Source organism: Chamaea fasciata, unplaced genomic scaffold (genome assembly GCF_029207755.1).
Source record: "Chamaea fasciata isolate MVZ Bird 193981 ecotype frontalis unplaced genomic scaffold, bChaFas1.0.hap1 SCAF_13, whole genome shotgun sequence".
Classification (NCBI taxonomy): domain Eukaryota; kingdom Metazoa; phylum Chordata; class Aves; order Passeriformes; family Sylviidae; genus Chamaea; species Chamaea fasciata.
The window spans coordinates 1,301,912-1,316,673 of record NW_027094098.1 but is presented as its reverse complement, the minus strand read 5'-3'; the positions used below and the strand labels follow the sequence as shown (position 1 = coordinate 1,316,673).

General features: G+C 40.1%; 1 protein-coding gene across 4 annotated transcripts in view; it reads right to left on the bottom strand.

Annotated features, from left to right (window-relative positions):
* The window catches only part of DOCK3 (dedicator of cytokinesis 3), a 184,611-nt gene that overhangs the window by 123,456 nt on the left and 46,393 nt on the right, over window positions 1-14,762 (bottom strand). For all 4 annotated transcript variants that reach the window (XM_066195815.1, XM_066195814.1, XM_066195818.1 and 1 more), the window contains exon 6: window positions 315-463. In XM_066195815.1, coding sequence (XP_066051912.1) covers window positions 315-463 — 149 coding nt within the window. The remainder of the gene's footprint in view (window positions 1-314; window positions 464-14,762) is intronic.

Here is a 14,762-nt window from a genome sequence, read left to right as displayed (position 1 = left end):
TGTTTTAAGTACATCTGAACACATCCTCCCAGTCTAATATTCTCTAGGTTGATACCAAGTAACTGAAGTGACCTAATCCTTTTATAAGTGCAAGGAACCCTAGGAAAGGCCTACTGGTAAACAGCCCATTTCACACCAAGAGCAAAACTCACTGCAGAAGGCAATAAACTCACTGTAAAAAGTTATACTTGATTTTCAAATAATCCCAAGTTCTCCCTGCGTACAAATACTATCGGAAAGCAAACGCTGCGTGGGGTTTTTTGTTAATAAAAGTTACTTGAGAAGAATTAGAAGAAACAGGACCCAGTACTTACTCGTTGCCCCAGTCCAGCCTCACTGTGAGGTGTCTCTTGACCTCTCGCACCTGATCCTGTGTCAGGTGCCCCGAGAGCAGCTGCCTGCGGAGGTCAATGAGCTCATTCATCACATGCCGCAGTTTGTAGAAAAGATCTACCTTATGTTTCTGTAAAGGCACATTTTTGGGAGGAGGGAGAGAGAAAAGGAAAGAGGCAGGGAGGGGGGAAAAAAAGCAGGGGAAAGAAAGAGGGGAGAAAGAAGTTTGGAAAGACAAAGTGTGAGAAAAAGAGAGAGAGAGAGAGAGAGAGAGAGAGAGAGAGAGAGAGAGAGAGAGAGAGAGAGAGAGAGAGATTAATGAGTTACCCAATTTTCATTTATTTACCCTAGAGGAACATCATCCAGTTTTTATGAGCCTTAAGATATTTACATCAAAAAGTAGTGTTAACTGATGCAATGCACACTAAATAACTTCTTATTCCTGAGGTTTAGGCCCAATCTGCTAGGAGGCCCGTTTTCTGATGGAATCTAATGCTAAATAAGAAGATGCATTAGGCACAGAAGGAATCGCTTATTCCAATCATACAGTTAATATAAAATTTTAGATTTAAAGTGATAGAGAGGTGAAAAAACTTACTCCTTTCAGCAGCTAACTGAATGGCTCTGAGCAGGCAGCAACAATGAGTCACCACAACAAAAGAGCATTTTTACATTATCTGTGATATTCCACTTCCTAAAATTCAGCCAGGTATGAGGAAGGGGGAGGGTGTGTGTGTGAAAATTCATTGCCTGGTACTCTAAAAAGGACTAAGGCAATTAACAATAAAATCCACCAGGAAAACTACTTTGACAGAGAAAAATTACCATACATAATATAAAAGCCCCCCACACCACCACCATCAGTAAAGACAAAACCAGAAAATATCCCCCAAAACTTACACAACTAACACTGTAATCCTTTCCAAAAGAACTGGTATTACTCAATTATGGAAAAAAAAAACCCCAACCTCTTCACCAAAACCAAATCTCCAAAACCAGACAAGAGTAGAAATATTTTTTTTCTCATGCAGGAAACAACTACATGTGAATCTCCAAAAAGGAAAATTGGAGGCCAACAACCAAGGCCACCCATAAGATAAGATAAAATAAGGACATGTGTCCAAACTACACTCCGTGCTGAGTCAGGACCGTGTGTCAAAGGGGTTCGTCTCCACACAGTCAGTCTCCAACACTGCATAAAACTGCCAATGTGCCACAAAGGAGGAGCCCAAGAACAAAAACAAGATCTCCTGATGCAGCTGGATGCTGGATTTTGAACAGCTGAGCTCCATTCCCACTACTTTGCAAAGCCTGAAGTGTTTGAATCTCACTTGGGAAAACACTGAGGAGATGGACTGACATGGAGACTTCATCAGCTGGCACTGCCTTGATCACGTCTCTGCTTGTACATGAGTGGGTTATAAAAGCCCTCTCAAATAAAGACACCTGCATCTACCAAGACTACATCTGATAGAGGAACGTCCACAAAGAGAAACGTAAGTGTTTTCTGTTGTAACACGTTATTAGAACACGTGTTTTTCACTTCTTTACCAAAAATAGCTGAGATGAGATGAAAAAAGAACTTCCACCTACTTGAGTTTGTTTCCCTATAAGACCACTAGATATGCATGACTTAGGAAAACAGACATCAATGCAATCCATTTTGATAAGCATTTCTTTAATTTCTCTGAACCTGATTGCACATCTGTTTTGCTGAAGCAGGTTAAGCACAGATGGCATAATCAGTTGTTCCTATCTAACAATTTTGAGATGAAAAGATGCACAATCATTTAACTCTGCATCAACACTGGCCCTGGTCCCGCTTGAAAGAAAGAAAATCAGATATCAGACCTAAGAGAAAGACATAGATTTCTGGGGCTGAAAATATTTATGCAAGGAAGATAGTCATGCATAGCTGAGAAGTATAGAATTACTCAATTTTGTTTAGCTTTAATTACTAAATGTGTTCACATGTAAATCCTTTATAAACTGACAATGACAATAGGTATGGCAAATGTCAGTTTTTATATGCTAATTATGTGAACAAGAAAAGGTTGTCACTTTTTAAAACGTAAGATGGAAACAACTGAGTTTGGTAGTATCAAAAAAGCAAATTAGGTATAGTTTAATAATAAAACAGTTGGGAATAAAATTATCATGAGAGTCAGGTCCCAAACCATTATATTCAGGCTTCCCAAATAAACCTGCTAAGAGAGCCACTTTCTCACTCCTGTGATGATGGTTCATGGTTATCAAAGCAGTCAGGCCCAGAACACAGTGCTGGTTACATCACAGTATGTTCTACGGTTATGTTTAAACAGTCATTTTATCCAGGAGTATCAGAAGTACTTTAAATACAAATAAAGGTGACTACAGAACACAAGTGTTTCACCTGCTTTAAACTGAATGCACAAGTACTGAGAGTGAACTAAACACACGGTGTCCTTCCAGAAAATCCAACGTCCAGGGCAAGGAAGGGAGGAAGAGAAAGCGGAGGCCAGCAGAGCTGTGCTGTGATCTCAGGGAAACTGTTACGAAGAGCCATAGATGCAAGATCCATGATAGTGAAGGAAAATGCTTATGAGAGAGAAAGGAGAGCTAGAACAGAGTTAAAGGTGGCTTTATTCCAGGCTTGCAGGCAGAAGGGAGTTGGAAGCAGTCAAAAATGAGTTTCTGACATCCCTCCACACACTACACGAGCACAGGGACTAATGAGCTTCATTTGGGAGGGAAGGAATGAAGGAGATGCTCTCATTTTAATGACTTCTCTCTTTCAAGATTAAAAAAAAAAGCCCTTCAAAATTCAACACTAAGCTAAGTTAATCAGGATTCCTACCCCTGTGTAAAAAACCCTGTAAAACAGATGGCCCCGGACACCACATTTACAGAACCTGCCCCGCCCCCCTCGATCTCCCAGTCTTCAGTATTAAAATCCTTCAATTTTAGTTAGAGTAGCACCATAAATAAATGCGAAGCTTTATCATCTTGTTAATAGTTAAATAAAAGATGGGCAGGTCAGTCTGATGTGTAAGCATTCACTGTTTCACAGTTAATTTTCATACAAGCTCTAAGCTCTCGTTTTTTCAGCTGGCTTTATCACATGCTCCCAGGCAAGAAGCACTTTATCAGTCCGTCCAGAATGATGTGCTGTGTGCATTTATAAACATAGTTGGCCAACCTGGAATACAAAAGTAAGGATTTCTGCAGAACTTTTACGGTAATAATTAAAATGAGCCACAAACAAAGAACCTGGATGGCTTTAGTGAATTGGGACTCTCCTCACAAGCAGCACAAGTCCTCTAACATGTCTTGTTGCCTAATTTGACCATCCCCAGGCACAAAAACATTTTCTGTGTTTCTCTGATCTGTTATAACTAACAAGCGCGCTAATCAATGTTTGGATAATCTTCAGATGTGCAGCTACCCATCAAAAAGCAGAATTCTGGCAGTATTTCCTTTTTCTGTTAATGACTCCGTATTACCTCTGCGGAGTTCAAAAGCCAAAAGATGCGTTAGGTGTGGAGCTTTCCCCACCCAGCCCCCCTCTCACTACCCCTCGCCAACGGGCCGGGGCAGGGGGAGGAAATGACAATATTTGTGAGTTCAAATAAAGACAGGGAGCTCACTCACCAACCACCATCCCGGCAGAACAGATTTCTCTGGGGGAATTTATTTATTGCCAGTTCCAAGAGAGTTGGGCGGTGAGATACAAAGACACCAAGAACCCTTGTCCTCAAGCACCCCTTTCCCAAGCCTAATGATCTTCCCTTTACTCCCAACTCCTCCATCCTGCACAGAATCACCTCCTCCCCACAGTGGCAGGAGAATGGAGGGGTCTGTCCACAGCAGCTCCTCCCCACAATTTTCCCCTGTGCCAGGGTGGGTTCTGCCCACACAGCTCCCAGTGTGGACCTCAGCTCCGCTGGCTGTGGGGCTGTTTCTCCCCTTTGTGCCCCATCTCCCTGCCCCAGAGCTGCTGTCCCAGCTCGGCTGAGCCCTGTGGAAGCAGCTGGAATTGTTCCCTCAGCACCATCCCCACACCAACGCCTGGCACAGGAGCTCGTGACCCCCAGCAGCCCACCTGGGCCATAAATCCCCACACACCCCAGCAGATACCAGGCTCCATTTCCATGCAATTCCCTCAGGTGCCTTTGAAACACCGTGGCTGCCTCTGTCATTCTTCTCCAAATCAATGCCACATAGCATGAAAATATATATCAGACTGGTACATTACAGCAGATGACCTATTTATAGTCATTTTGTTACCATGACTTCATTTACCACCACGATAAAGTCAGGATTTTGCCTCTTTGAAGAGCAGTCCCTTAAGACATTTCCTATAAAGCTGCCTTAAGCTGTAATGGGGGACAAGGGTGGAAAAATTATTTTCCTTATGAAAGCAAGTGAGTAGCTTTCCCCAGGTTCCTTGTTAAGGATTTTGGTATCTACATTAGATATTAAAGCCTGCAAGCAGCAGCAGCACATGAAAGGAAATACTAAAGCTAGAAACAACACAAAAATCTTGCCTTTCTTCTCAGTTTTGTCAGGATGATGTTAATTAAGCAAATCACTTTACATTAAAACTCTGTTGGAATTTAAAGCTTTTTACAATATTTACAGCTTAATCTTACTCAAAATCTGTAAAATTATTATCAGGAAAACCTTAAGCATCACCTATCGAATTAGAGAGCATTCAAGTGCCAATTGATCAATAAAGGTCAGAGTACAGGTCAGTACAAAGTTGTGTCAAAAAGAGGGAGAGGAATTGAAGAGTAAAAATTTGTGTGGGAGATGTGGACTGCACACAGGTGTCCTGACTGGCACCCACAGAAAAATCAATTTGAGAACACAATTAATAATTGCACATATTCATCAGTTCTCCATATGTGCCTAGACAGCTGGTCCTCTTGGATTACAGGACTAAAATGGACTTTAAAAACAGTTAAAAACACAGACAACAAACAGGAGAAAATAACATCAAGCAGGAATAAAGTTAATAAGTCACAACTCCTCCTAATTAAACCTACAAACCCCATTTACTAAGGGTTGAGGTACCATCCTGGGGTTTTCACAAGAGGCAGGGTTTGAGCTCACCCCTCTCTGACAGGACACCATTAAACACTCAGAGAGTCACTGGATCATAGAAGTGTCAAGGTTAGAAAAGACCTCTACAACTGTGAAGTCTAATAAACATCATTAGTCTTCCAAATCAAGTAACAGACTGAGAAGGGCATCTCAGTTTAGGTTTATTTTCGTTCTTCTATCCTGAAAGCCTCTATTAGTTCTCAATTTATTCATAAGGATGCATTATCATGAATTGTATTTATTTTGTCTAATGAATATTCATAGCTTTTAGTGTCAAACAGAAATCATTTACTCCAATAAAAATCTAAATTGATTCTCTACTGTATTCACAGAGGGCATTTCAATTTACAGTGTGTAATAAAGGCCAGTAAATCAGAGTGGCAAAAAAAAAAAAAAAGTTCTTCAGACTTTTGCCATTGAAAATGAGCAAAATAGCTCAAAATATTGACATGTGACAAGGGAAGAACTTAAGCAGTCAAAAGAATGATGTAAGATCAATAAAGAAAGCAAAAGCAGAGAAAAAACCAACAAAACAAAGCTTCTACAAGATAAATAGAGATGTTGCTACAAGCTTTTCCTTTATATTAAATAATGGGCTTGAATTACCATATATCATACCTCAGTACTACAGTAATTTTTTTTCTAGATATACTATGTCCTTATGCTTCTTCCAAAGAGCTCAAAAGCTGACAGATATATTGAATTTACATCAGTAACTTCACAAAAAGGTTCCTTGCACTCTTGGCAACAATCCAAGGAGAAGCTAACAATCCTGGCTTTTCCTGAGCAGCAAAATAAAACTAAATTCTCAGAAGAACGAAATCTGTGATATGAAGCCCTACATCACGGAGAAGCTCACTGGATCCAGGCACCTCACACTAGCAGTGTGTATGCAAAGTTACACCCCTCCCTATTCCCCCCCCCCCCCCCCCCCCATTTCTCCAAAATGTATTAGAAATTCCATTTGTGCAGTGCTTGTGCTGACCTCCCCCTCTCCTGGGGAGCATTTAATATGCTTTACCAGAAACCTGCTGCAGCAAAGCAACAACTGGATTGCCTCCAAAATAATTTCAGAACTCCACTGGATTGGATTGCACATTAAAAAAAAAAAAAAAAAAATTAAATGCATTCAAACTCTTGACGATAAACTGAAAACAACAATGGTTTGTTCTGCTCCAAAAGCAAAATGGTGCATTTAAATCAAAGCTATCTGTCAACACATCCAAAAACTTGGTGGTATCTTTTATATGTTGCAAACCAAATACCCTACAGCCTTTCACAACTTTAAACCCCTTGCACAGGGGAACTCAGGTAGCACTGCAGCAAGAGCAGCACTTAAGGAACAACAGGACACAGGAGGACAATCCTCAGAATGTTAGCAAAGCTCTTTTGCCTTGACAAAAGCTGCTCTCTTTCCTCAGATCGCCTATGAAGGCCAGTGGGTAATATTTAAACCTGTTGTCACAATGCTCTCTCTTTAACGAATCAACCCATCTCAGTTCAGAGCTCTCCACGGAATATTACGAAGAAAAATGTTTTTACAATGGGTTAGTCCCAGTCTACTGCTCTTCTTCAAGAGGAGAACTTTTCTCCTATTTGTTTGGATCACCCCCCAGACCTCAAATGCTTAACTCACACTAATGTACAATTTCGAGCCTATTTTTTACTTGTAGTAACTCAATACGGCACAAACAACTTCTCCCCTGTAAACATCAGATATGCCACACATGTAAATAGCTCTGAGTACAAGTTATTACACTCCCTGGCAGTCAAGATGTGCATCTTGACTCTCATGTCTCCTCCTTATTTACAGCTTCAGATGCCTCAGTTGTCTAATACAGCAACTCGGGGCAAGTACAAGATGACAACATTTAACAGTGACAGAAACAAGTTAAAACAAATATGAGACAATTCTGGTGTCTGACACTTCCCGCTATCAGTTTCCATACGCTGTTGCTACTCTTAGGCATCACCATCATCAGGAAATGCACCTTGGCCAGCATCAGACAGGTATTCTGGGGCTAAATTAGCATTGCTTAGCTTTTCTGGTTCACAGAAAAAATGGGATGCAAAGAAGGGAGATTGGTCTTCTCCAGGAAAAAATATAAAGGGCCCTGTGGGATAATTACTGTGAGAAGAGGAAGAATTTGGTTGAAGAAATACCCTAAAGTTGCCCTCAGTCCAGAGCCCATCGCTACCCTGGCTGCTGACAGCTGAGGGCTGGAGAAAACCCTGCCTAAGGAGATTGTGGTACAGCCTGCAGTTTACCATTGCTTTGTGGAGATTGAATGGAGTTCCTCAGTCTTTAGAAGCAACAGCAACATTAACCTCCTTTCCTAACATCATCAACTTTTAACAAAGCTTAAAGAAATGGAATTGAAGGGGATAAACTTAGAGGTTTAATTCTTCATTTCTATAATACTGCAAAACAAGTGACATGAACACCCCCTTTTCAATCTATATTACATTTATTGAATTCAGTTCCAAATCCTTTGAAAATTAAATGTACTTATTCGTTTTACGCTGTAAGAACATCTTGTTCTAGACATTCTTATATGTAAGAATGTGCAATTGAGGATAAATTTCCATTCTGAGGAAAAAGAAATATGCATGCAAGGCTTTTGCTATTTAATTAAGGATGATTCCCCCCCAGTCTCCATCATGACACAGATGTGTTAGGACACATCATGGAGGTAACACATTCTGCTTTATTGTATTTCTTCAGAAGTATGACTAACAAGACTAGATAAGAAAAGTTAGCCTTCTGAAAGAAATACACCAAGGAAAGAGCCCAAGAACAGGAAAGGGTTTCTTTTTCCCTCTATGATCCTGCTTTTTGTCCTGCTCCCTCCCCTCAGGATCCTGAGCTCTCCCATCTCAAGGGCTCTGCTGCTCAGGATGCCTTTGACCTTCAAATCCCCAAGCTGCCCTCCCCCGTGTGTAAACACGAGGTCCCAGCAGTGAAGGAGCTTTAATAAACAGAACTAGAACTGGTGCCAAATGCTCCCTGCTCACATCATCACCTTCTATTGTCCTCATAGACTTGTGTCCCTATTTACATTAAAACCACAGCCACAACAAACCTTTCCTTTCCAAAACACATTTGCTGAATCATGGAGAGGGAGAACTGATGGCCTTGAAATACAGCAAAGGTATTTCCTCTCCCCTCAGAAGTTCTGGGCCAGCAAAGCTTGGAATATTGGTGAATGTGGCTGGAAGAGGAGCACTCCCAACTTCCTGCTGGGAACTCATCACAGCCATCCCAAATGCCTCCTGCTGGAAGCACTGAGTGCCAGCACACCCCACTCTTCCTGAAGGACTGACTGGAAAAGGAGAGGGGTTGTGACCTTCACCTGATAAGGATCTAAACCTGGAGGACATGGTTGATACTAACTGGTGCATTTACCTGTAAGACAAGCAACAAGTGGAAACATTCTGCTCTAAAGAAACTGAAGCAGTATTGGATAAGTGTGGATGCCTCTCTATTTCACACTTTCAGAAGACTTTTGACTATCATTTAAATGGAAAAGAAGGGAAGGTATTCAGAAGAAAGCTTCCTACCCATAACTAAATGGTTACATTCTTTTGCAAATGCAACATAACCAGCCACAAAAATCAGTATTTTGAGGTTATTTTCTGCATGAAAAAGAATTATATTACCTTTCACATCAGTTTTAAAGTAGAGCTAAATGCTATTATTTACACTTTGACTAAATATGATATATTTATTGAAGTGGTCTTAATAAATAACACTCATACTAATGGATAATAGTCATGCTAAGTTAAAACTTGCATGATAAATATCTTTGAAGAAATTCAAACTGATTACAGTATATTACAAGTTCTGTCAGATAAATAGTTTCCCTTTAGCAGTGCCTTACTGTGCCAAATTTTCAAGCTGAAAAATACATTCCCTAAAGCATTTCCACTGCATTTAAATCAAACATCTGCTCTTCCAATGCTATTTACATTCTTAACAGGGAACTTCACATCCAGCGGGGTTCAAGGATACAGCCTGATACCTTTTCCCAGTTCCTCTCACACAGCGTCCCACAGGGCACAAAATTAATATTCTCCTTCACACATTGGACAGCTCTAGAAGAATTATTACTGCTTTGGACCTGACAAACACAGCAGTTTTTCAGAGAAAAAAGCTCAAAAGAAGTCCCAGAGTCTGTAGGACTGGGTCAGTACGAGTCATCTTGAACATTTCTAACAATTCTTTGTCTCTGTCAAAGTCCCTGCCAGTCACGCAACACAAGTTCATTATGTTAGAAAAGATTTTGCCAAAAGCCATTCTGAAGTAGCATTAGGGGCACTTAAAACACTAAGGAAGAAAACCACCAACAAAACACACACCATTATTCCCACAAAATACAGAACATAGACCATTATTTGCAAACTGGTTTGATTAGCGCATTTTGTAATTAATGATCCTGGGCATGGTGCCACCATTTGTCTTCCAACATTTCTGTGAATTCCTAAAGAAAATTGCTGACTGGATTTCAGTGGTTTTCCAACTAAACTGTCTAATGGAAATTCAAAGCAGTAAAGACATCTCAACTATGCCTCTCATAGACAGGTTCCAGTAATTTTCAGTTTTCTAAAAGACATCATTTCAGCTTCAAAGGAACAGTCAAAAGGAAAAAAGTCTGTGGGTTTGCAGAATCCAGGACCACTGGACAGCAGAGCAAAATCCCTGACATGGGAAACACGTTTACCCAGCAATTCCAATAGAGATTGATACGATTCTACTGCTCCGCACAAGTTCAGCACAACTTTAATCCTTCCTGGAAGCCCTAATTTTGTCTCTATAAAATAGAGATACAAAATCATAACTTGGCAGAGCTCAAAAAACAACACAACTGTTCTCTAAGATTAAGACCAAGATGCACTGAAAGTATGCACACCTTACTTGTAAGCTCAGGATTTTTTGGAAGGGAAGCTGATCACCCAAATGGTCTTCTAACTTAAAAAATCTACATATTTCAAAATTTTCTGTTGTGCATTATAATGCAGTTATTTCTGTTCAAACACCAGATATGAAACATAAAATTGTGAGAATATGAAAATCAAAATTCCCTTACACATGAGGATTTTCTCATCATTGGAGTAATGATTCTTTATGGCTCTTTGAGCTATTTCAGTATATGCAAACTCCTGTTGATTTATCGACAGTTTAAACAGTAATGCTCAATGATGGCTGACACACTTTAGGCCTCCCACCATTATTAAAAAAAAAAAAGAAAAAGAAAAGAAAGAGAAAAATGCAGGAGAGCCACAGCCCGTTTCTGCAAAACACCTCTGATGTTCCTACTTTGGACCATGACAGGAGGAGAAATGAGGTGCAGAATAAAGGGATTCACACACTTGAACCAGCAGCTGTTACCAGTGACTACATTAACTGTCCTTTCCCTTGCTCAAGTCTGGATTTTAGTGTTTATACGTGATAAACAGAAGATTTCTAAAGAGGAAGATCCAAAGAATATCAGTTGTGGCAATAACCAGCACCATTTGCCTGGAGCCTCGATCTCAGAGGGGTCATAGACCAAGGCTGGGAGAGCAGGAATTGGGACATTTAGGAACCCAGGACAGACATTTCTGAACCTTGCAGGCTGTGGTGGCCGTGCTCAGGTGCAGATCCCATCCCGTTTTAGGGATGATGCCTCCAGAGAACAAATAACAAATGGAATTGCACTGTAGGATCTACTCAGATACTCTGTGAGAAGAGAGTTTGGGTTTCAGAACAGCCAGAAATGCTGTTAGGAAGAGCCAGATCCATCAAAGTAAGATTTATATAAACGAGTCATTTCTTCTGCAGCTCCACACATAGCCTCAGGAAAAATACTGGGAAAATAATAACTGATTCAAATGCAAGCTAAGCTACTTCACCCCATGAAAGAACACGTGAAGGTGAGGAGCTTTAAACTCTGGCACTGAGCTGATAGCCATCCCATAATACAGCAGGAGTGAAAACAAATTACAATTTAGCAGTTAAACAAGAAGCACAAAAAAGAAAAGCATAATGGAGCTAGAGAAAAGCAGAATGCAGCAAATAGGATGTAAATTATAAATTAAGCTTGTTTCTAAATATTTGCTTTCACTCATTCTGTAAAATATTCGACTTTTTGGACAAAAAAAAACCAGTTCAAAGATGAGAGGCAGAATTACAAATAAAAAGCTAAGGGACAATAGGCAAAACTCCCAGGATAAAGAATTAATTCCAGCCTCTTCAATTTAAAAATGTTTGTTCCACACTTGTGACAAAAACAGTGCAAATATTTGTAAAGGGACCTGTGGCTGGCAGCTGTTGAAACTGTAGATTTTAAACAAAGATCCAAATAACACCAGAACAAAAACATGTTTTTTGACTCTGGGCATCTCATTATTCTAAAAAACAGTATCAAAGCATTCCCGTTAGTGTGGAAGTGCAGGTAGCTCCTGAGCTTTTTTCCATCTATTTTAAATAGGGTCACCTTCTGAGGTAGAAGTTGGGTGTTTTCACCGGGGCTCGGGATGCTCCACAGACAAAAGCCAAACGGAAAGGAAGAAAAATATCACTGCACAGGGAGAATGGTTAAAAGCTCCAGACAATAACTGACAGCCAAGCAGTGTCAGCAGCAGTATCTGCTGCCCAGCATGTCCGGCAGAGCAGGGCCCTCCAGGACACAGCTGATTGCCAGGCTAAACCTGCCTGAAAGGCAAAGAAACTGCTCCTGACTCACCCTGACACCTTTACCAGGCAACTGAACCATTTCTGGTGATCTCCCACTCAAAGATATCCAAAATATCTGCTGTTCCCTACAGGGTTTGAAACGTAGCAAAGCCCCAAAAAATAGGTATTGAATGTCAATCGTTTCCACAGCTTCTATATAAATAGGCTAAAAGCATGTCCTCTTCCCGGAGATAAGTCATCAAAAACCACAAAGAATGCATTGAAAGGGGTACAAGAATTAGCACTTTATCTCTGAAAGGCATCACTAGACAAAAACTCCTAAAAAGCCATTAGCCTTTTGCATGCAATGTTCTTGCCTGAAGGAATATAAAACACATCAGTGCAGCACATCCCTACCTCATAGCATATTTTTTTGTATTTTAGTAATGCTGTTTTTCAACACAGCTGGTCCTGACTAAACAGATTTAAAGATTCATCCATTCCAAGACTATAAAGGATTATTGTGATTATCTAGTCTGACTTCCTGCAGGGCACATGCCATAGAAACCTTCTCACAGATTGCTGCAACGTACTTCCTCCAGGATAATGTGGCAACAAATAATTTAAAATTAAATCCGGTCTTGTTTTAAAGATATCAGTAATAAAGAAACAACTGCTTTCCATGATTAATTTATCGCTAATCACCCTAATTATTAAAAAGTACCTGCAATACTATTCCAAATTTGCATGGCTCTGTTTTGTAAATACTGGGCTTTGTCCTATTTTTTTTTTCTTTGACAGAACTGACAGATTGTTGACAGATTACCTCAATTATCAATCATCTACCTGCAACCCTCCTCCACATACCCATTTACTAGTCACAATAGGCCGACTCCTCACTCAACTGCTGCGGTTTGTCTGAGCAAATACGCAAAGTAATCTCTTCACTCTGTCAGGCTTCTGCTGGAATGTTATTTTCTACTTTCATTTATTTATCTCTCTTTTTTTATCTGATACATCAAGAAGATGTGGATAAACAGGTAATTCTTTCAAGCAATAATAGAGAATATCCAGAAAACATGGTATTTTTTAAAGGCTGGATTTGACCCTGACTTTTTAGTCTAGAAATGGCAAAAAAATTACAAAAGTAACTTAAATCAAAAATTTGCAGCAAAGAGAAATTAAATGAGCTCTTACCCTTGTTCATGGCAAATAGGATAAGGAATAACAAGCAGGAGGGAAGATTGAGCACAGGCTTCAAAAAAAAAAACCTGTAACACATATGGGCCAAAAAGTACTGAATTTTTGAGAGGCTGCAAAATATCCACTGTTGCACTTTTTTTTTTTTTTTTTTTTAAGCAGGTAACACAAGCACAGGTTGAAAATGCCACAGCTAGACATAACCTTGTTGTAAAGGACTCAAATGGATGAGACAAGCTAAAGTGGTTACCCCTTCCTAAGACTCCTGGCCATCGTGGCTCACCTCTGAAGCTTTTTGGCTGTTCCCCGTCTATTCTGAGGAGGACACTGCAGAATCAGTAGCAGCTGCCCAGCAATCACCTCATTAATTTATACAGAGAATTTTTCAATTATTCTCCCCCTCTGCCCCTCCAGATGCCCACTGTCTAGAAAGGCAAGACTCCTTATCCTCTTAGCTGTCAAAGGCAAGGAAGAGGCTGATGTTAGATTGGTTTGCATCAATAATGTTTCATCATGTTAAGTATCACTGCACCTCAGGACACAAACACCATCTGTGGGGCCTTTCTATATTTGGACGTATTGGAGTCGGTGCTGTTTAAATGAGCCAAGTATCTGACAGAAACCACACAATTTCTGAACTAATCATTGTTTAACTTCCTATTTCTGCATCGTCAGCAATTCCTATGTCACTGATTTCTCCTGATTTCTATTAATAAGACTAGTGAATAACAGATTAGAACACATCCCTGCAGGTCCTATTACAACCAGCAGCACTGAATAAAAATTCTCCATTTTCAACTGCTTTTTTATCAATTCATCTGTTTTTAAACCACTTAGTAAGTACTGGATTTAATTCTACACTGTTAATTTCTTTAATAATTGTGTCAAGGGAGGGTTAGTTAATAGCATCAATTACTGGAAATTCCAACCAGATAAAAGGAAAAATGTTTATCCCTTGTGGGTGGTCAAAATCTAGAATAGACTTTTTCCAAGAGATGCAGGTTCCTCAAAAATATTCAAAACTTAACTGGACAAGATCCTCAACAACCTGCTCTAATAGGGTCTGCTTTGAGGACAAGGTTGTACTGGATACCCCCAGAAGTTCCTTCCAATCTATCCGGTTGTGATTCTGTGCATGGAAAACTGAAGACACAGCAGTAAAACTCCCTGTGAGCCAGGAGAATGTTCTTCACCTAATTCTATCTGATTTTTAAAGCTGAAACTCCACGATGGTGATAACAAGCACAGCAACAAACAAGTTCCACAACAGAAGAGCCTGCAGTTACAAAAATAATAATTCTGCCATTAGACTATTACCAACAATATAAAAACTTTTTGTCTTGGCAAGCACTCAGTTGTGACATTGAAACTTGACACTGTGGCAGCACAGCCCTTTTATTCCACCAGAAATTCCTGTCTGAATTGTCTTCTGCTTCATGGATGCAACATGGATGGAGTTGCACTGCAATCTTTCCTATGGCAGGAGCTA